This window comes from Manis javanica, chromosome 12 (genome assembly GCF_040802235.1).
Source record: "Manis javanica isolate MJ-LG chromosome 12, MJ_LKY, whole genome shotgun sequence".
In the NCBI taxonomy this organism is placed as follows: domain Eukaryota; kingdom Metazoa; phylum Chordata; class Mammalia; order Pholidota; family Manidae; genus Manis; species Manis javanica.
Window position 1 is genome coordinate 17,788,113 of NC_133167.1, and position 20,953 is coordinate 17,809,065.

General features: G+C 53.7%; 1 protein-coding gene across 14 annotated transcripts in view; it reads left to right on the forward strand.

The window, feature by feature from the left end:
* The window catches only part of TNS1 (tensin 1), a 229,600-nt gene that overhangs the window by 113,991 nt on the left and 94,656 nt on the right, over positions 1-20,953 (forward strand). For 9 of the 14 annotated variants that reach the window (XM_037015945.2, XM_037015950.2, XM_073218119.1 and 6 more), the window contains 4 exons: positions 1,562-1,603; positions 13,724-13,765; positions 14,541-14,591; positions 20,493-20,542. In XM_037015945.2, the coding sequence (XP_036871840.2) occupies positions 1,562-1,603; positions 13,724-13,765; positions 14,541-14,591; positions 20,493-20,542 (185 nt within the window). Of the gene's footprint in view, positions 1-1,561; positions 1,604-13,723; positions 13,766-14,540; positions 14,592-15,540; positions 15,684-20,492; positions 20,543-20,953 lie in introns of those variants that run through there. The other 5 variants (XM_037015948.2, XM_037015956.2, XM_037015952.2 and 2 more) reach the window with 4 other exon arrangements.

The following is a 20,953-nucleotide window of genomic DNA, read 5'->3' on the forward strand; positions in this document are numbered from 1 at the left end:
CGAATCCCAATTACCAGCTGTGTGACCTTGGGCAAGTTGTCGAACCTCTCTGTGCCCCCTGAACCATAACTGGTGGTGTAATAGCACCTACCTCACTGGTTGTTGAGAAAGGATTAAATGGGTTAACATGGGTAAAGTACTGATAATAATGACTGTCATATAGTACATATTCAATATGTGTTGGGTATTGTTCCTTTTTTCTTTTTTTGGCCTCATACGATTCTTCTAACTGTCCTGGAGTAATGCTGAGTATAGGGCAATGGATACTGAGACTCAACTTAGGCCTCTTTGCTGGAGAATGAGTTGTACAGGTGGCCTATAGCAGACTCCCAGCCTCTCCAGCCCTTCCAGGGCACACTGTCCTGTGTGTGTTGTCCCTCCTGGGTGGGTGCATCAAGCCTGGGCATCTCTTAGGCTGGTCAAACAACAGTCGGGGGTCAGGAGGAAGGAGGAGCTGGCTGAGGGTGGCCTCTGTGAGCAGCTCTAGCTGGGGCTGTAGGTGTCCCCATCACTGCTCCACTGGGGTAGTGGCTGGGACAGGGGGTTACCAGTACCAGGAGACAACCACCCCCACTTTGGTCATCCCTAGCTTGTGCCCAGATGCCGTCATGTCCGAGGGAGAGCCCCCCCCTCTGTCTCCTCTGTGGGCCCCCTGCCTGGTGCTTGGGGTGGGAACTGGGGCCAAGGTTGAGGTATGAGCTCCAAGAAAAACGTGTCCCAGCTAGAAAAAAAGGACCGCATTGAGTCTCTGATAAAGGGCCCTGCTAATTGTTGAGGTAGTGGTTGGCTGCCTGGCTTGTGGGGTGGAAAGGTTATCTCAGGGTAGGGAGCAATCCAGCCCTCTCCCACTCCCCCTCCCTCTCTGTCTGGGGGCCCAAGTTGCTGCCCCCAACCCCCTGCTTCAGGGAGGAAGATGAGGTGATGATAAAATAATAGCAAGCTTACCCACAGAGGGCGCTCTCACTGCCCAAGGCCTCCGCCGTTTATTATTAGCCTTGCCATGGCTTTCTTCGAGGGGGGGCTGGCAGGGGTCTCACCGACATGTTTCCCACACACTGTGGGGAACCCAGACACTGTCTGCTGCTCTGACCTTTGGACGAGATACCTTGGCATTGGGGGGCACAGAGGAGGTGACTTTTCCTTTTACAGAGGTCTTAAACACGTTCTTAAAAAATTGAAAGCAAATCTTACTGTATTGTAGAAAATTCAGAAAATAAAACAAAGGAAAAATATTCTTATGCTTATTAACTTAACCCACTGTTATTAAAATCTCTGTGCATTGACCTCCCGTCTTTCAGTGTCTGCATATTTTTTACAGAATTTAAAATTTATGATGAACATTTCATTTCTGCCCTCTTTCCCTAGAGCCTTATTGCCTAAGCAGTTTTCCATGTTGCTGCGCAATCTTCCAACAGACTCTCTAACTGGAGGGTGTGGATTGCCGGGTTGGGGGAAGGGGTGTCTGGCATGGAGGAGGGGCCCTGGCAACGATCGCAGGAGGTCCTGGTTTTCTATGGGGATGAAAGCTGCTAACCTGGCCCTCTCTCTGTTCCTCCCACAGGTGGCTGCCCCCTGCATTCCTCCATCCAGCCATGAACTGGTGGTGAGTGACAGTCCATTCCCAACCCTGCCGGCCCCTCCACCTCTTTCCTCAGCTTCCTGGCTACAGCTCACTTTAGACCCAAGCATGCTGGTAGAGGGCACTGGGCAATTAGGTAAGGAGGAGGAGGGGGACACGTCCCAAGGAGGCTGGAGCTGGACTGGGAGGAAATGAGTCATGAGGTCCCTTCTGATGAGATGCAGGGCCTCCTACTTCACTCTTGAGACTTAAGTCCTTGGAAAAACCCATAAAAGGGCATCTCGAATGTCTCTAAGACCTGGACAGGTGCCTGTTGTCCAGGGGCTTACAGGACCAGGAGATGGACTCTCCTTCTATCTGCCAGGTCCCAGGTCAGGTACCTTTCAGCTGGAGGCAGGAGGATGGATGCCATGACCCCACAGAGTTCATCTACCTGGGCAGTTGCTCACATTTAGGTCGCCTATACCACCTCCAAGCTCCTTGGCTGACTCTTGCTTTTCTGGTTCCTCTTTCTGTCCCCAATGCCTCCCCACCCCCCAATCAGGCTTCAGAAAAGCTTGGACAGGGTCAGGACTCCAGTGGGTGTGGGCTGTGGAGAAGGGCCTGCTCTGGACTGATCCTGGCTGGGCTAATTTGGAATGTTGGGAGCTTTTCCTCCCTACCCTCTGCCTGCCTTCCTACCCTTCACGCTCTCCAGTCCCCCGCTGGAGGCAGGCAGGGCCCTGGTGGCTGGAGGGGAAGGGGTATGTGCATGTGTGCGTGTGTGCATGCGTGCATGTGTGTGTGTGTGTATGCGTGCATGTGTGTGTGTGTGTGTGTGTGTGTGTGTGTGTGTGTGTGTGTGTGTGTAGGGGGTGGAGTATTGTCATGGAGGGCCCATGGGCACAATCTGATTGGCTGGTTCAAGGGTTCCTGTGGTGACACTGATGTGGGTGGGGGTGCAATGGGGGGCAAGGGTGTCACAGGGCCCAGGCAGTGCAGGTATCTGCGTACCTGTGCGGTGACTTGCTCAGCCTGGATCCTGGAATCTCAGTCAGGCCACCTGGCTTCTTTCTTTCCCTCCAACATCCTTCTGCCATGTGACAATGGACCTGATCCACCCTCTTTCTGGACCTCAGTTTCCCTTTCTGTCAAAGAGAGGGGTTGCACTGGATGTTCTAAAGGCCTTCTCAACACTCCACTTGGGATCGCTGATGGGATGAAATAAAGTATGCAGAAGTGCTTGGCTTGTGACTCAGACACCCCCAGGACCCAGAGCAGTGTCGCTGCTCTCTGCATTTTCAGCCCAGGCCCTGCTGAACTATTTCCCTTCTTTGCAGGGGCCCCTCCTCCCTGTCTCACACCGTTCAAGCTCCCCAGGCCTCAGCTCTGCCCAGTTATGCTGCTCCAGATGTGGAGTGTTATTCACACAGAGCCCAGTTGAAGACCATCTGACAACAGCAGAGGGGTGGGAGTGGGGGCTGCTGGGAGAGGCCAGAGGGCAGGCCTGGTTTGGAACTGCCAGGGAGAAATCTCTCTGGGATTGCAGAGGTTCACCCTGCAGGGCAGTGGGGAGGGGAGGGAGGAGTGAACATAAGTCTCATCATTTCAACCCAACTGCCACCTCGCCACTGAGAACGGAATGTCCTTGGCTGGTCAAGGACGTCTGGGGGTCTGGGGTTTAGGGATTTCCAGGCAGGAGCCAGATGCCTGGCCTTTGGGAGTCTTGTGAGCTTTGTTTATGCGAGGAGGGGTAGGGACAAAAGGGAATAGGTTGGTGTTCCATCTGGGGGATTGTAGCTGGATACCAGAAGGGGCTCCTGCTGGAGTGAGGTTGTGGAATCTTCCCATCTCTGATGTGCCCCACTCATGGTGGTGGGCTCTGACCTTCGTGGAGGTTGGATCGGCCACCTGGTGGCAGAATGGTTATGACATCAGATTGTGCACCCTGAGGTTCCCTACCTGAGTTGCACCTGCCGCCCAGGCCCCCGGCAGTGGTCAGGAGCTATGCAGTTAGACCAACTCCTTCTGGATTCTAGCACCCCAATTCCTGGGTGTGTGGCCTTGAACACATTGCTTAAACTTTTTGGACCTCAGTTTCCCCTCTATACATTGGGACTCAGCATCTACCCTCTAAGGTTGTTTAGAGCAAAAAAGGGAGCGAATAATCCATTTTATTAGTCTGTATTCAGAATCCTCCAATGGCTGCCCACCTTACTTGGAGTAAAAGGCCAGGTCCATTGGCCAGTACAACCCTACATGGTAGGTATCCTCTCTGACCTCATCTCTTAGAAGCTTGATCCATCACTCACTCTGCTCCAGTCACCTGGACTTCTTGCTGGTCCTTGAATGAGCCAGGCATGTTGTTGCCTCAGGGCCTTTGCACTTGCTGTTCCTTCTGCTTGGACAGTGCTTCCTGAAAATACTTGCCAGGCTTTTCCTGTCCTCCAGGTCTTCACTCAAGTATCAGATTTCCACACCCCCCTGCCAACCCTCTCTCCCTTTTGTGCTCTCTTTGCCCCTTAGCATGCATTACCATCTGATACACTGCACATCTTACTAACTCACAATACTTTCCCTATAGCATGTAAACTCTATGACAATAGGGGATTTTTATCTGTTGCATTCAATGCTGTATCCCTACTGTCTGGCATGTAGGAGATGCTCAATACATGTTTATTGAGTGGCTGGGAGAAAGGCATTCAGTTGGATGCCTGGCACAGATTAGGCTCTTGATAAACAGGACTGCTGTTGCTCTTATTCCCTGGCTTGCTGGTGGGCGGGGGTCTGTTGGAGGGGGAAGGCCTCCTGTTGGAGGCTCTGCTGCTGTCCGCTGTCTGCAGGGAGTGGGACAATGGCTCAGGGGAAAGCGGGGAAGGTTTGGCTGCCCCAGAGAGCACTCAGCACCTGTTTCCTCAAGGCAGGCGAGGCAAGTGCTTTGAGCAGGTTCACCAGAGGGAGGAAAGGGAGGATTGTATTTTTCCTTCCCTTTTCTTTATGCTGCCTGCCCTTCAGCCTCTGCGGAGCGGCTCTCCTGCCTCCCTGCTCCCTCCCTCGGGTCTCACAGTATGTTTCCGGTCTGTCTGTTGTGTTTTCTCCATGTCTCGTTTGGCCCCAGCTCTCCCTCTGGCTTTCTTACCCATCTTGCTTAACTCCTACCCCTCTGGGATTGGGACCCTGCTTCTCTGGGCACAGGAATTCTGCCCAGGTTCTGAGCCCTGTCGGTAAAATACATTTTCCAGCCTGTGCCAGGCCAGCTGGGGCAAAGTGGCTTAATCTTCAACCCATGTTTTCATCTTACTCAACAGATGTTGCCCAAGGCCTTGGGGAGAAGGGTCCCAGGGTCACCTGCCTCCTGTGGGGTCCACTGGTTGGGGCAGGATGGAGAGGGGAGGGGGCCTGTTTGTCATGGACTTTCCTGATCCTTGGAAAGAGCTGAAGCAGCTTTTCTCCGCTTCGGACAAATATAAGTCGAAAGGAATTTCCCGAGGGTGATAGCCAAGTGGAGTGGCCACCGAGGTCAGCCGGATGGCGAGCCCTTCTGCACATGCAGCCTGGCACCCCGGAGACCTGGGCTGGGGAGGAATAGGTGCCCACTGCTTTTCCTCACACAGGCCAGCCCTGTGGCAGGTGCTCAAAATGTCCTTGTGGGATGAATTGGAGGTCGGGCTGGGCAGTCGGGTGTATGGGGGGTGAATGAGGTAATGGGGAAGCCAGGCTGGTCTCACCCGTAATAGCAATCAGAGCAATGGTGAAAAGATAACCCTTGTATGGAGTTTTCTATTTGCCAAGGACTGCTCTGAAAGCTTTGCAAAATAAACTCATTTATTCTTCACTCTGAGGGAGGTGCTGTGATTATCCCAGTGTCACAGGTGAGGAACTGAGGTCTGAGGCCACCCAACTATTCAGAGGGGAAGCTGGCATTGCGACTCAGTAGTCTGGTACCCCAATCCACCCTCTCACCACTGAGAATGACAATTGCCACTCCCATGCATAGCACCTGTGGTTTTCAAAGCCCTTCCTCTGACACTGGGCAATTCTCAACCCACAGCGAATTTTGAGGAGTCTGGGCAGATGTGAGTGCATTCTGGGAAGGCAGGAGGAACGTGCGCTGAGGAGCACTGTGGCTCAGAAGGGTTAGGTCACTTGTTCATGGTCACACAGCAGTGGCGGTGCTGTGTCAAGAGTGGGGTTTGGGATTCCTGGTTCTGCTTTCTCTCCAGCATCCCCTTGGTGCTTGCTGCTGATGTAAATACTTGATATACCAGGTGTTCTCCTCCGGGATTTCTTCTGAACAGCACCATCCCCGAGCCCACCTAGCTAGCTTCTGTGTGCCAGCGGGCCTGCGTCTCTCTTTCCATCTTTCCTTCAATCCTTCCTCCTAAAAAACATTTCTGGAGCACCTACCTTGAGCCAGGACTGTTTTAATGCTGGGGCTGCAGGGTTTTTCTGCCAGGGTGCCAGGTGTTCTAGAAGGCAGGTGAAGGGGGAGTAGGTATAGAGCGACAGTGGGGAGAGGACTTTAGATGCCATCTAGCCCAGTCTCTTTTTCAGGTGAGAAAACTGAGGCCCTGAGGTTTTATTTTTAACTTTAATTATTTTAAAAAATTGTAGTAAAGTGCACACAGCATACAATTTACCATTGCTACCATTTCTGACAACATAGTCAGTGCTGTTAAATACATTTCTATCATTGTGGAGCCATCACCTATTCCTCTCTAGAAGTCTTTACATCTTATAAAATGGAAAACTCTGTGCCCATTAAATACTAACTCTCCATGCCCCCATCCCCATTCCCTGCCAGCCACCATTCTACTTTCTATCTCTGTGAATTTGACTACTTACGTACCTCATGTAAGTGGAGTCTTTATGTCTTTTGTGACTGGCTTATTTTACTTAGCATAATGACCTCAAGGTTTTTCTATGTTGTGGCATGTGTCAGAACAGCCTTCCTTTTCAAGGCTGAATGATATTCCATCATACGTATAGAACACATTTTGCTATCTATTTGTCTGTCAATGGACACTTGGGTTACTTCCATGTTTTAACTATTGTGAATAATGCTTCTGTGAATGTGGGTGTTTAAATACTGCTTTGAATCTCTGCTTTCAGTTCTTTGGGGTACGTACCCAGAAATGATTTGCTGGATTATATGGTAATTCTGTTTTTTATTTATTTTCTTTTTGAGCAACTCCATACTATTTCCCACAGTGGCCGTACCATTTTATATTCTCAACAATAGTGCACAAAGATTCTAATTTCTCCACATCCTCATCGAAACTCTTGATTTTTTGGTTTCTTTTTGATAGTAGCCATCCTAATGGGTGTGAAGTGGTGGCCCTGAGATTTTCAGATGACCTTGCCTGGGTGTCCCAGTGTCTGATCTAGGGTCGGAAGGCACCGCGCTGCCCCACGGGAGAAGAGGAGGTATGGTGTTGCCTGGTTCCGGAGGAGGGCCTGGAGGGCCTGAAGCCCCTCAGCCCTGGCACTGCTGTCGTGCTTTCCATCAAGCAGTGACTACTGGTTCCTTTAGTTATTTTGGACCCCAGGCCCTGATGAATTCCATCCTAGGGCACTGAGTGGGCCATGGGCTGTCATCTTCGGGAGATTCTGGAGACTCTACCACTGACAATGGCCCACTGGGGCTGCCTGGGGGAGTCACTGTCTGTCACTTGAACACACCGACGCCTGTTAGGTGTAAGGTGGGGGCCGATGGGAGGTTCTGTCCCTGGGGAGTGCCTAGGTGGAAGTCCTCAGGGCCCACAGAGGTCCTGCCCATAGGCTTGTCTGTGAAGGGACACAGTCCCCAGAGGTCAAGGCACCCATGGGGTGCTGAATGCTACCCTTGGGACCTCCATGGGAGAAGCCCAAGTCAGGTGAAGGGCCTGGCGCTTGGGGAACCATGTTCAGTGGGAAGGAAGAGAGAGAACTATAGGGTAGAAACTAGTGCTTGACTGGGGGTTCTGGCAGAGGTGGCCTTGGGGTTCAGGAAAGGAAGCAGTTTGCACTATGATGCTTGAGGAAGTCTGCCTCCTGTCCTAAGTCCAGTTTAAGATTGAAGCAGATGAAAGAGAGGAGGGAGGAAGGAGGGAGGGCTGAAACAGGGTGTAGGGCCTTGGGACACATGACTGAGACTGAGGGGAGCTGGGAAAAGTCCAGGGTAAATATTTTGGCCAGTCTGCCCTTGCTGGGGGAACCAGGGGGCCAGGCAAACTTGTCTCACCTTGGTGGCCCTGGCTGGGGCTCTGGTGGGAGCAGTGTGGTGTGGGAATGGAGGTGGCGACCAGCATGGCATGGGTGGTGGGCAGTGAGGAGACGTGAGCAGAGGCTGCAGGTGGAGTGAGGGGATGGCGGTGAAGGAGGAAGGGCCCAGACAAGGGAGGAGCCCAGAAACCTGGCTGGGGAACTGGAACTTGATGAGCCAAGCACTGAGGGCCATTATGGGGCATTGGGTGGAGAAGTGACCCAAAGGAGGATTTGAGAGGAGTCAGCTGCCAGCTGTGGGGTGTGGCTCGGGGGCCAGTGGCTGCAGGAGGAGGGCTGGGTGGACCACACCCGGCTTGTGCGGGTGCTCTGCGCAGGGTAGAGAGGATTTGGGTAAGGGTGAACAGAAGGGCTTGGAGGAAGGGCCCAGGCTGAAGAGGAGAGCTGCATCCAGCAGGGAGTGTGGCAGGAGAGAAATATTCCAGCTGGCCTGGTGCGCATGCGCAAGCTGCCTGGGTTGGGGGTGTCCTCAATTGCCCACTCTCAGCCAGGAGCTGGGTGCTGGGTCCCTCAGGGTGAATTGGGGTGAGGCCTGAGGACAGGAGTGGGCTTGCCCAGGCTCCTCTTGGAGGGTGCAGGGAAAATCAGGCATCACATTCCATTTCATCACAGGCAGCCTGTGTTGTTTCCTCTGGTGGCCTTGGCCTGCCCCAGAGGGGATGTGGCCCCTGGAGCCACTTCACCCAGAAACTCAGGGGACCCCGGCTGCAGGCTTCCCTCCCACCCTGGCCCAGCCCAGCCCTGCCTGCTCAGCACCCTCCCTCTGTGCTGATGTCTCCCCAGGAGCTCCCCCTTCCCAGGGTGGTGAGGGGCAAACATAGCAGGTCAGTCTCCCTGGAAACTCAGTTTCTGCATTTGCCAGAAGGGGGTCACCCCCTGCTGCTGTGGTCTCTTTTGTTACTAGTCGGTCTCAGCGTGGGGTCTGTCATAGGCATTCCCTGCCCCACCCCCCCTAAGTGCCCCTTACGTGGCACCTCCTGCCCTTCCCATTAGGGTTCTATTTTGGCACAACAGAGCCCAGAATAACTTGCTCTGGGTCCTGGGGATGAGGAACCATCCAGCCCTCACCGGCACTATCCCCCAGCTCCCCCTAGCTTCCTCCAGGTGACAGGCCGCCTGCCTGTGACCTCACAGTTCATCTTATGGCGGTAGATGTGACATCATGAGGTCTTTTTGGCATGAAAATCTGCCCAGATTCCAGGCCTCCCAGAGGGCAAGAGTGGGGAGAGCTGGAGGGGTGGGAGAGGGAAGGGTGTGAGGAATTTCTGGACAGAATGTTCCTCTGGAGGCCAAGTCTGCACTCCGCCAGCTGTCTCCCCACCCTCCCCCCAACCCAGCCTGGGCACCTCCCCCCACCCACTGCAGCTCTTGCCTTTTCCTTCCTCCAAAACAGCAGCCCACAGATACATTTTTTCCCAGCCCACCCTCCCTGCTGGCCACGGACATGTCCTACTGTGTGAACCTCCAGGCAGTCACCCCAGCCACCCCAACCTCCCAGCTGTGTAACCCCTCCTGGCCCCTCCTCAGGCCCACACAGCTTGGGGGGTGGGTAAATGCAGGCATGGAGAGGGTATGCATGTCTATTTTTTGGAAAAAAAATTGAGGAAAGGATGTGCAGCTTCCTTTATCCACCCTGTGGTTCACAACCCCTCATGCTCAGGAAGTTCTCTCTGCTATCTGATCTCAGTCTCTCCTATTACAGCCCATTTCCTCCTCTTTCTATGGAAGTGCATTGAAGAAGTCCCTTTCTCTGGAACCTGAGACAGTCTTTAATTCACAGAAAACTTGGTTCCAACAGGGTGGCAGTTGATTAAGAGTTTCTAATGAAGATCCTGGTCAGGGAGAGGAGATGAGCAGGTGGGGAACGAAGGAGCAGGGGGTCATGTGCCGGCTCTCCTATCTAGTTGCTGCGTAACCTTGGGCAAGTTATTGAATCTCTCAGACGTTCAGCTGTAGAATGGGCCATGCTTACCTCCTGGGGTGGTTACGAGGGTTGATGGTCACAAAAGGGAAAGGCCTGATACTACACTAGGACCAGGGCGTCATTAGCACTGAGTGAACCACTCAGCATTAACATTCTGAAAAGGCATCTCCAGGCCAGGGCCCAGAAGGGGTAGGGCAGGTGAGGCACCGAGAGGGCTCTCAGGGTGTAGGGCTGTGCTTTCAGCAGTCTAGCCGCAGCTGCTGCCTCACGTTTGCTCCCCAAGCCATGCTCACCCTTGTCCATGCCTGGCTCCGGACTCCCGAGTTTGAGACTCTAGAGCAGAGGCATCCATGAAGAGCAAGGCGTGGCTATCAAGCGGTGCCAGGTCCAAACCCTGCCACCTGCTCCCAGGCAGGATTCAGAGTTGATCTGCGAGGGGGCAGGGGGATGCTGGAAGACCCCTGGCAGGGTGAGTTGGCTGCCCTCAGCTTTGGAAAGCCACAGGGTCCTTAAGATCCAGGTTTCACCTGGGATTGGGCAGGGGGTGGGGCTAGATGGGGGTTGCCCCTGCCTGGGCTCCCTCAGCTGCATCCTTCTGAGTGAGGGAGCCCAGCGGTGGGCTTTACAAGGCCTGGGTGCCAACCCTGGTCCTGCCATGAGCCTCACTGGGAAAGGCTGGGCTAGTCCTCCTTCTCTATACCTCAGTTTTCCTATCTGTAAAATGGGGAGGGAGGAGATGCTATCTGAAGCCCCTCTCAGAGCTGATGTTCTAAGGAGTGGTTCGAAGGTTGTGGGTGTGTGTGCAGTCTGTATGCTGGAGGTAGGCCTCATGGGCCTCTGCCAGGGTGGTCTGGGACTTCCACATAGCACACCCAAGCTTCCCGGCATGTTCCTAGTAGCCCCAGGGCTGGCAGCCCCAGGAACCAGGGAAGCAGAACTTAAATCCTGGGAGGACTGGGCTGGGAGGGTAGGGAGCTGAGCAGCATGCTACACTGTGTTTGCAAACACTGCAGGAAGATGCTGGCTGTTTAGGTTGGGAGGGGCCTTTGGCAGTTTTTAGTTCCTCAGAAAGCATCTTGACCAGTAAGTTGAAGGCATCTGATGGCTGGCCCCGTGGCTCCCCTCCAGCTGGCACGGGGTGGGGGCGGGGGCGGGGACAGAGGAGCTGGTGCTCGGATGATTGCTGGCAGGGAGGGAAGTTTCTCTCCCACTGCTGAGGCTTGTGGTTTCTAATATTGACTTGACTGGCCAGTCTGCGTTGTGCTCCACTGGGGAGGGGTGGGGCAGGAGGGTCAAGGTGGGGTAGGGTGGGTGGGGAGGGCCTGGGCCTTGGGAGTGTTCAGGGTGGAGATGATAAATAACAGCTAACATTTAGTGAGAGCTTCCTAAGTGCCAGGCCCTGTTCTAAGTGCTCAGTGTGGTTCATCTCATTTGATTCTCACAGAATAACACCATGCAGTGCTGTTGAGGAGCAGCAGGGACAAAATGACCTGCTCGAGGGCACACGTAGAGTGGCAGGACGGGCCCTGGTAATATGCTGCTAAAGCTGTTAGCTTAGGCCAGTGGTTTTCAGTGTCATCCCTGCACCCGGAAACCTGTTATAAGTGCATGTTCTTAGGGCCCACTGTAAGTGCCCTGGATTAGACCCTCTGCTGGGGCCTAGCCACCCGTGTGTCAACACTCTGTCAGGTGATTCTGGGGCACATTCAAGTTCAAGACACCCTGTCTCATTCTGCTATGCTAAGAGTTGGGGCCTCTTAGGAGGCTTTGCCCAGAGCAGACGAGGGGCTCTTCAGGGCTTGTAATGGCCGGGGGCAGGCACTTTGTTTCCAGCTCCTCTATCTGACCACATTTCTGTGTTATCTGACCCACACTGTCTAGGGAGGCTGGTTAAACAGACTGGAGTGAGGGCTTTGGAGGTGGGAGATCGGTGCTCCGATCACAGAAGGCCCTGTGATCTGCCCTCCAGGAGTTCTCCTCCTCCCCAAGGGGGCCAGAGCCCCTTGGAGTAGAGGCAGTTAGGCGGACCTGCCCAGCCATGGTCTGCACTGGACTGTTCCTGAGCCCTTGGACTGGAGGAGCTAGGCAGGGGCCAGAGGCAGGCTGCTGGCACTGCAGCAGAGAGCTCCCCAGGAGGCGCCGGACGGTTGCTGGAGGCTGAGGGGAGAACCGGGCCCCAATCAGCAGGCAGGTCCCAGAGCTCAGCCTGGGGAGGGATCCCTGGGCTTTCCCAGAGGGCTCATTCCTCCTCCTGCCGGGTGGCCAGTGGCTCAGGAGTGGGGGCTCTGGGAGGGGGCCGGGTGAGGATTAGGGCTGGGCTGGGAGGGGACAGAAGGCAGCATCTTTGCTCCTCCAGAGTGATCCTCCCCTTCGAGGTGGGCCTGCCTGGGACCCAGGAGCGGCTGGCTGACGTGCCTCTCCATTTCCTACATGGTTGCTGGACGCTGTCCTCTCCTACCTGTCCTAGGCAGCCTCAGCCCTGACCTACTGAGGAAGTTTCTTCCCCTGAAGAGAAGCTTTGGCCGCAGCCTCCCATCTGCCAGGCATTTCCAGAGCCTGGGCCATTTCCAGAAAGAGCCCGGCTCCCTTGAGCTCTGCCTGCTGTCTTCCTCCATACCCATCTTGGCTCCAGCTCTTCTCCCCAGTACCAGAACTTTAAAAGGTCATTCTGTCCATTCCCCTGCCTTCAAACACAAGCAGCTCTCCCTTCAGGCCCCAGGAATGGGGCTGGGGCAGGTTTTTCCTATTCTGAGATACTCTGTCTTAACTTGGTCCGTGCCTTGGCAAAGGCTTGTTTCATAACCTTTACGGTCACGCTCATGGCCTTCTGGGTGACTTGAGGGCCCCTGCAACCTCTCCACCGAGTTGAGAACAGAGCCCTAGACACTGTGGCCAAGAGGTGGCCCTGGAATGGAGTCTGAGGAGCCTACTTTTCAGGATGCCTTTGTAGGGACCACTTCTAGTTTGGGCAGGGAAAGGGTGGCACCAGGTGAGGGATCAGTCCATAGGCATTTATTGATGGCCCAGTACACGTAACTCACAGTGGCTAGCATGAAGGATATGGCAGCTGAGTTGGTAAAAATACTGCTTTGAGTCTGTCTTAGAGGCAGGCGGGATAAGAATCACAAACAATAGTTGGGGAAGAAGACATATGACAAGGAGGAGATTATTCATATGCTAAGGAGCAGATAAGAGGCACAGACAGCAAAGCTTATTGGAATTCTGAGGTGGGAGAGAGCCCCCCTTGCTGGGGTGTTCAGGAGGGGCTTCCTGGAGGAGGAGAGCTTGTACAGAAAAGGAAAGCTGTTCCATAAACACCGACCTGGAGGTGGGAATAAGCAACGGGGTCCTAGCGGGCAGGTCTGGATAGAGCAGAGCTTTTGGGAATGGAAGTTGAGGCCCACATGGGGGGCCAGGGCCAGTGATGGGGAGCCTTGGAAGCTCACTGAAGAGTCAGAACTCTGGCAGGCCTCTCACCCTGGGCTGCCGTGGCTTCCCACAAAAGGCATGAATTGCAGAGTCCAAAACAGGGTTCAGATCCTGTTGTCCCATTAGTAGTTGATGACTTTGGGCCACTATTTAACTTATCTGCAAAGTAGAGCTTAAAGGTAATAATGACGTCTGCCTCACTGAGTTCTTGTAAATAAATGAGATGGTAAATAAATGCCCGGCATGGGGGAACAAGAGTGACTTTCACTTGTTCCTTATTCCTTTTTGAGGGCTCAGCAACTGTCTGAGTCAGAGGCTTTGGTGAGGTTTGTTGTGTTGGATGGTTCTAGTACAATAGGGTCGTTTTACATGTTCTAAACTCTGCCTCCCAAGCTCGGGTCCAGCCAGGTTACGTCTGAGTCTTGGGTTGGTGTCGTGGGCTCTGCCTGGGGAGGCATTCTGCCCACCATGGCCGCCAGCCCTGGGGAGAGAGCCAACCCAGGGATGTCTCCCCTGAGGCCTCATACGGTTTCTCCCTTTGTCCGCAGCCCATCAACACTGAGAGTGCACCGAAGAATGTAGGGGACACGGTGAGTGACAGCTGGTGGGGCAGAATGGTGGGGAACAGCCTGGGCCAGTGTGGGGAGGCCCGAAAGCAGAAGGTGGGCTTGGGGGAAGTGGACAGATGTGCTTGGGAACATCCTTCTGGAGGAGATCTGGGGGCTCTTGAGGGGAAGTGGTGGGGGATGTGAGTCAGATTGGGAGCCGGGCATCTGACCATTACTTGTGTATCAGGAAACAGACTGCTAGGGTTGTAGGCAGGTACAGAGGGAGACGCAGGGCTCGGGGCTGAGAGGAAGAGGCCAGTGGTTAAATGTAGGCTTCTTGTATGAGAAAGCCAGGCAGATCTTTCCAAGCAGATCTTTCTAGCTTAGAAGGGGGACAGAGAATTTCCTTGAGGCTGTGTGGAGGAGGAAGGGAAGAAAGTATGTGGGCCCTATAGTGGGGAAACTGAGGTTAGCAGCATAGGGCATCTCCTGTTAATGGCTGGCACATAATAATGGGCTTGGGTTCAAATCCTAAGTCCTGCAGGGTTCTGACTGTATGACTGTAGGCAAGTCATGACCTGAGTGTGCCTCAGTTTTCTTCTTGCAAAATGGGAATAATAACATGTCCCCCAGGAATGGCTGTGAGGTACAGATGAGAGGGTTTGGTTGCTCTGAGGGGCCTTTAGTGGACAAAGAGATGAGATGTTAAACAAACAAGTCCCTTCCCAGGCCCTTCCATCAACCCAGCAGGTGAAGGACCTGGGTGCCTTTTCATAACTTTCCTTGACTCCCCTCTCTGCCTGTTCTCTGCCTCCAGGGAGAAGGAGCTTTCCGGGGCGGAAACACACAGAAAAGCCTTGAGGGAGAAGTAAGTAGGGGGAGGGCAAGAGGAAAGATGTGGCTGGACGCTGGTGCCTGGGGCATGGGGGAGATAGGTGATGTCACCCCTGTCATGTGTGGTGGTACGTACGTCCCTTGCCTCCTCTCCAGAAGGGCCTTCAGGGTCACTCAGCTTGATGGCTGAGCAGGAGAGGAGGGGTTGGGGTGGTGAGCCAACCCCATTTATGTGCTGGGCCTCCGTCTTGGCTTCGGCCTCCAGCTCAGCTGGGCCCAGAGCTCATTTGGCCATCACTTTGCCGGACCTCAGTCCTCCAGGGGGTGGAGGGAGCAGAGAGAAAGGGCGTGCTCTGTGAGGCCTGGTGTGGTGGTGAGCCTCACCGAGGTAGGGGCTCGGGAGTGTGGCAAACCTGCAGCAAGAGGGATAAGGAAAGAGGTGAAGAAGGACTCCTGGGCTCTCAGTGGGTCATCCCACCCTGGGGAATGGCAGGCTCTGTTACTTTGGAGGGAACAGTCTTTGTAAATAGCAAAATCCTCTGTGTGGCTTCAGTGCCATTGATTCGGGAGGAAGCTGGCAATGGGCCAGCTAATCCCCCTGGGTTCCTCCTGCCATGCATTTTGGTGGAGGTCAGTGGGCAAATTACTTAAATGGAAGGGTCCCAGGAAAGGGCAGAGGGGCTCTCCTAGGACCCTGCTTTGGGCAATGTTCATGTGTGGGCTTGTCTGCACACCCCAGCAGTTGAAGCCCCACCAAGTTGGGCTTTTCTTTTTCTTCCCTGCCCTTCTCTGACAGTTTGCTCCTATGCTGGCCTCTCCATCCTCACCCTCCCTGATCTGCAGAGGAACAGGGAGTGGTTTTGGCGGTTGGCACAGGGGGAGCTGTTGATGGCGTGAGGCCCTATCATCTGACAGCTGCCTGACCCATAGTGGGGAGGCCCTGGAGGGAGGTGCTGGGGGAGCAGGGGGCAGCTCCTGCAGGCAGCCGTACTTCTGCGGTGAGCCTACTGCTACCACCACATTGCCCTGGGGCAGCCCTGCACGGTGGAGACCCCCCAGGCCTCACGGGCCATCCAGGAGGAGCAGAGGCATGTCTCTTGAATTAGTGGGGAAGGATCTGTTCAAGGTATGCACGGGTCCTGTGGGTACAGACGGAGTACACACGTTGGGGCGGCACCCTTGTCCAAGTTTGTGATATTTTTGGAATTGGGGTGCGGGGAAGAAACTACTTTTTTCTGCATGCCTGCTGCTGAGCATTAACTAGCTTAATGCACACAAAGCATATAATATGTCCTCAATAAATGTGAGCCATTCTTATTACTGCTATTTTGACTAAGGGCCAGGAGCTGAGTGAGGTATTTTTTTTTATTTCCATGAACACCTCCTTGGCAATTACTATGGAGCTATTCTGTAGAAGAGGAAACAGGCTTGGAGGGGCTCAGTGACTCAGTGATTGCTTTTTCCATCCCTGCTTGGGACTGCTGCTTGAATCTTGTGTTACCCAGGACTCCCACCTCTTGGTGTGGGGTGTCAGGGTGATGGTGTGTGAATCATGTAGCCAATGATCTGGGCAATCCTAGAACTGCTGCTTCCCACCATGCCAGCCTGGGCCAGACACATCCTGTAAGGTAAAGCTGCAGCAAGAGAGACTGAAGCTAGACACCATGAGGAACTTCCTGACTTAATAGAGTATATGACCTTGGTCCTGGGGAAGAAAGAGGTGTCCATTTAGTTGAGGCTGGATACTTTTTTATAAGAAGGTTTTGTTGATCTGGGATGAACGTGTGTGTGTGGCTGTGTGTCGGGATGGATAGGGGTGGGTAAGGATGGTGTCTTGTCTGTATATGGGAGGAGGGACCAGATGAATTAGGGTCTACTTAGTCTAGTTAAGGGGGATATATGAAAGGTTGGGCAAGTGAGCAGATTCCATAATGGCCTACTTATTGTAAAAGAGGAGAGAACAACTAATTTTTAGGGGTCCCAGGTCTGTCCCAGGTTGAGTGACCCCAGGCACATTGAGTTGGTGCCCTGCCCCACCCCTGGGCCCTCCTGCAGTCTGCCCCACATGGGGAGACCCACTTTCAAGGTGCACAGTTGCAGCCCCGAGCCTGCTGCTCTGGTAATGTGCCTATTTGTTGAGCTGTTTTCCTGTCTCTGGCCCACAGCCCAGGACTCACAGGGCAGGGGTGGCTGTTTTCCTTTGACAGAGTTGGTGTGTAGTGGATTGTGGATGGTATGCTGTGTCGCACTTTGTTTTGGAAAAATCCAGGCTGGTGGGCAGGAAGGAGAGAGGAAGGGGTGTGGCTGCAGGGGCTGGTGTGGAGGGGAGAGGGTGTCCACAGCCCCCAGAGGAGATGTAGGAATGGGGATGGGCCCCTGACGTAGACTGGTCACTGAGCTCTGGTGGCCTGACTTGGCCCCTGGTGTTGCTTACAGACCCTCCTCCCAGTGTGCCCCCTTGGGACTGGGGCTCAGGAAACGGCTTTTCTTCTGGTCCAGAGCTGTTGTGCTTGGTCTGTGGACCTCAAAGGAAGGCAGGACGCTTCCAACATAGTCATTGCCCTACTCGACCCCGCCCAAGTCCTAGGGCTCCCACTCATTGCTGCTATGTGGAGATGGGCATAACGGACCTAGAGTTGTAGACCTTGAGCCCTGCAGGAGCGTCTGAGTGGCGATCAGTAGTGAGGGCCAAGGCAGAAAGTTGGCCGCCTCTGCAGCAGGAAGAGTGAGGCTTAGATACCAGGAGTAACTTCCTGATAGTATGAGAAGAAAGGCACTGTTTTAGAGAGGCTGTGGAATTTCCTTTCATGGTGTCCTGTTAGCAGAAGAGAGGCTGTGTTTTGGTGATGAACCAGAGGGAGAGTTCTTGGTGCCCAGGGAGTTGGATCAAAAGTTCTATGATTGATCTGTGAGGAGCTGGGAGGAAGTTCAAAGCCATGTGGGTAAAGAGCTTTGAGACCCCTAGAGAGGGAGGTCTGGCAGACAGAGAGCTTATTTTTCTTTTTAAAGTAAAATCTTTGTAGTACTCTTTGTAAAGCCCTCTGGTAGTTTTCCCTAAGGGTTCTAAGTGGAACAGGTCAATCAGGCAAAATCACATGAGCACTGTATTGTACCCATTTTATAGATTGGTCAGTGGGACCAAGTGGCTATTTCTTACACAATCTGATGAAGTGTATGTTCCTTCATAGAACATAAGCTCCCTGAGGTCAGGGACTACACCTCCTCTGGCTCCCATACCTAGAACACAGCCAGTGGCCTCCATGAGGGCTTACTGAACAGGGGGGTGAGCACAGTGATGGTAGCAGAGATGACTGGGTTTCCTGACTTACTCCAGCCCTCTTAAAAGAGGCTTGCATGATTAGGCATGCTGCGGAAGGCACCCGTCTCTAGTCTCCAGCGTTGTGTGTGAGGTCACCTGTGTTTTTTTGAGCATTAGGTTGTGTTTACTTACACATTCCCCCCGCCACCAATTGCAGTTCTCTGCATTCTCCTGTGGCTCCTTGTCTACCAACACTCAGATGTGTGCCATGGGTGTGCCAACACTCACCCATGCATGTCTGCTTTCTGCCAGTGAGTGTCACATGCCCCCAAACTTTGCAGAAAACAGGAAGCCCCATCAGTTAGAGGGCAGCCCAGTGATTCATCAGGAGATGACTGTCCGGCTGCTCGTCCCTGTCCTCCGCGGTGGGGTCACTGTCCAGGGCAGCTTCCTACCCTGCCTCCCTGTCCCTGGCCAATGGTGGAGCAGAGCCGGCTTGGACTTTGTCTTATCACCTCTGGAGACGGCATGGCCAGACTCTGTTGGGGCCAAGTTTTTATTTATCTTCCCTGACTTTTTTGGGGTGGGGAGGCTGAGGAATGTGGAGTGTTGTAACCGTGGTGGGGGTGGGGTGGAGAAACGGGAACCAGCAATCCTGCCCTGCTCATCCTTTTCACCTCGGTGCCTGTGGAGGCCCCTGGCTCCCCTTGGATCCCAAGCCCCCTCACCAAGCCTGTCTCATTGTCACATAGTCTCCCTGCAGCAACCTGGGCCTGGACCCCTGGTCCTGGCCACACCTCAAGCCTTGGCTACAGTTGTGGCTTCCAGTTGTTTGAAGCAGCTGTGTGGCCTCTTCCAAAAGTGGCTGTAGATCAGCAACAGATGAAGCCCAAGGGGCTATTAATAGCAGGTGGCCCTGGGGTCTGGAGCGTGGTCCAGGGCCTGGGGAGGTTCAGCAGCTCCTCATTAGAGACCAGCGAAATGGAGATGGATGAAGTGTGGGGCTTCTGTGTTCCTCTGCGCGGGTAGTTTTGGAACAGCCTGGTGGGGCTTGAAAACCAAACAGTCCCTCCTTGCCCCGCCTCCCCACAATGCCTGACTCATGCGAGCCCAGGTCCCCAGGGTCGGGAGGACTGTGGGGACAGAAACTTTCTGCCCTGACAGCCCCACTTGGCTGCTTCTCCTCGCTGCTGTGGAGGCTAAGCTGTTCAGAGCTGAGCCCTAGCCCAGGCAGAGGGGACTCTGGGCACAGATCCTTATGGGCAGCTGGATGGAGCGTCCTCCTCTCAGAAGGGCTGCCCTAACTTTGGGTTCACTTGAGCTCACCCACTCCTGCCCAGTAGGTGTTTCAGGGGTCTGGAGAAGGCTAAAGGGGGCTCCTCTTCTTGGGGACCCCAGTGGTCAAACCCGAGGTCTGAGGGTGAGTTTTGGTGGTGTCAGCTTCGCTGGGACTTGGGGTGAGTCACCATGTGCCTCAGTTTCTCCTTGCCTTGGCCGATTGGGGTCTTATTTCCTCCAAGAGGTGGCTGCAACTTAGTGTAACCAGTGAAAGGCCAGTGTCTGGGAGGAGCAAGCATGTTTGGAAGATGCTAGTGGGCTCAGAGGGCTTCAGCTGGGCCTGCAAATCTGGAAGTTGGGTTTTGGATTCTGTACTGTGTGGGGTGGCTGCAAGGACAGGCGGCAGCTGGTGGTAGAGGTGGTGCAGGGCTTTGATTCTCTATATATGCAGGGTTTTTTCTTTTCTATAGAGGTGAGTATTTACTACTAACTACTATTTACTCTAACTATCCTTTTAACTGTATTCAATGCACAAACAGTAACAACATCTAAGTGCCTTACATGCATAATTCCTTATAATGCTCAAACAACCCTGTAAGGATCACCCCATTTCACATGTGACATTCCAGAGGCTCAGAGTGTTAAGTAATGCAAGGCTGGCCAGCAGCCTCTGACCTGTGCTGTCATACCTGTGCCACATGGTTGCTGCAGGAGGTTTTAGACAACGGGTTAATTTGCCTAACTTTGTTAGTTGCAAGTTGACAAACTAGAAGTAGGAGTGGGTGAGGGGGTAACAGACAGTGGGGGTGCATCCTTCGGAGCACGATTTGCTGCATAGCACTGGTGTCCATTGGTATATACCACACCTGGCTGCTCTCATCTTAAAACTTTTGATTGGCTGGCTCAGTGTTGCTGCTGTAAAGAAGTGTGGGAGGATGTTGGTGGGAGGAGAAAGGTTCTGAGCTGGACAGAAGGGTGCCACCACTCACCTTTCTGTTGTTCATGCTTGTGGTCTATGTTCTCCACTTGAGTTACTATTATGATGTCCAGGGAATCAGGATGAATGTATTTCCCTCAATTTAGTAATGGTTTTATTGAGTATACTCAGTGCAGATGGCACCAGCCCAGGCATGGTGCATTTCTCAGCACCTGGGATTTCTTCCTTGCCCAGAGAGGAAAGCCCATCCCTTTGGGGGCTTGAGCATGCAGGCACAGTCCTGTGGAATTGGCATTGATTGCTTTTGGCTTGAGGTCATAGTGTCGCTGGGGTAGGGGTTACGGTGCTCAGTTAGAATGTTAGCAGAGAAAGGAGAAGAGAATCTGTCTTTGCCCATGGCTCCCACAGACAACCCTCTGCCTGCCTCCCCCATAATGCTGCTTCTCTTTTCTCTTTACCAGGTCCCCACCAGAGTCACACCGAGTGTCCAGTCCCATCCCCAGCACACCAGGTATGCTGGGCCTATGGAGAGTAGGGGGTGCAGGGTGACAGCAGGGAGGTTCCCGTGGCTGTTATTAGCAGATTTTGCCTTTGGGTCTCTGAGGCCGAAGTCTTAGAGCCACCGGAAGGGAGCATGGGTGGATGTGAAAGCCACAGGGAGAGGATGTGGAGATGCCACGTGGAAATGGTCATGTTTTGAGTTCTAGCTTGAAGCCGGGCCTGAAGTTGTGTTATTTATTGACCTGCATGATTTCATCTAGTTCTTGCAACAACCCTGCAAGATAAGTATTTTATTCCCATTTGGCAGGTGAAGAAACTGAGTCTTAGAGAGATGAGGTGCCTTGTTGAAGGTCACATGACCACAAAGAGGTAGCATTTAGGACTGACTGGCATCAAGGCCTGTGCTAGATCTCACTCCTTC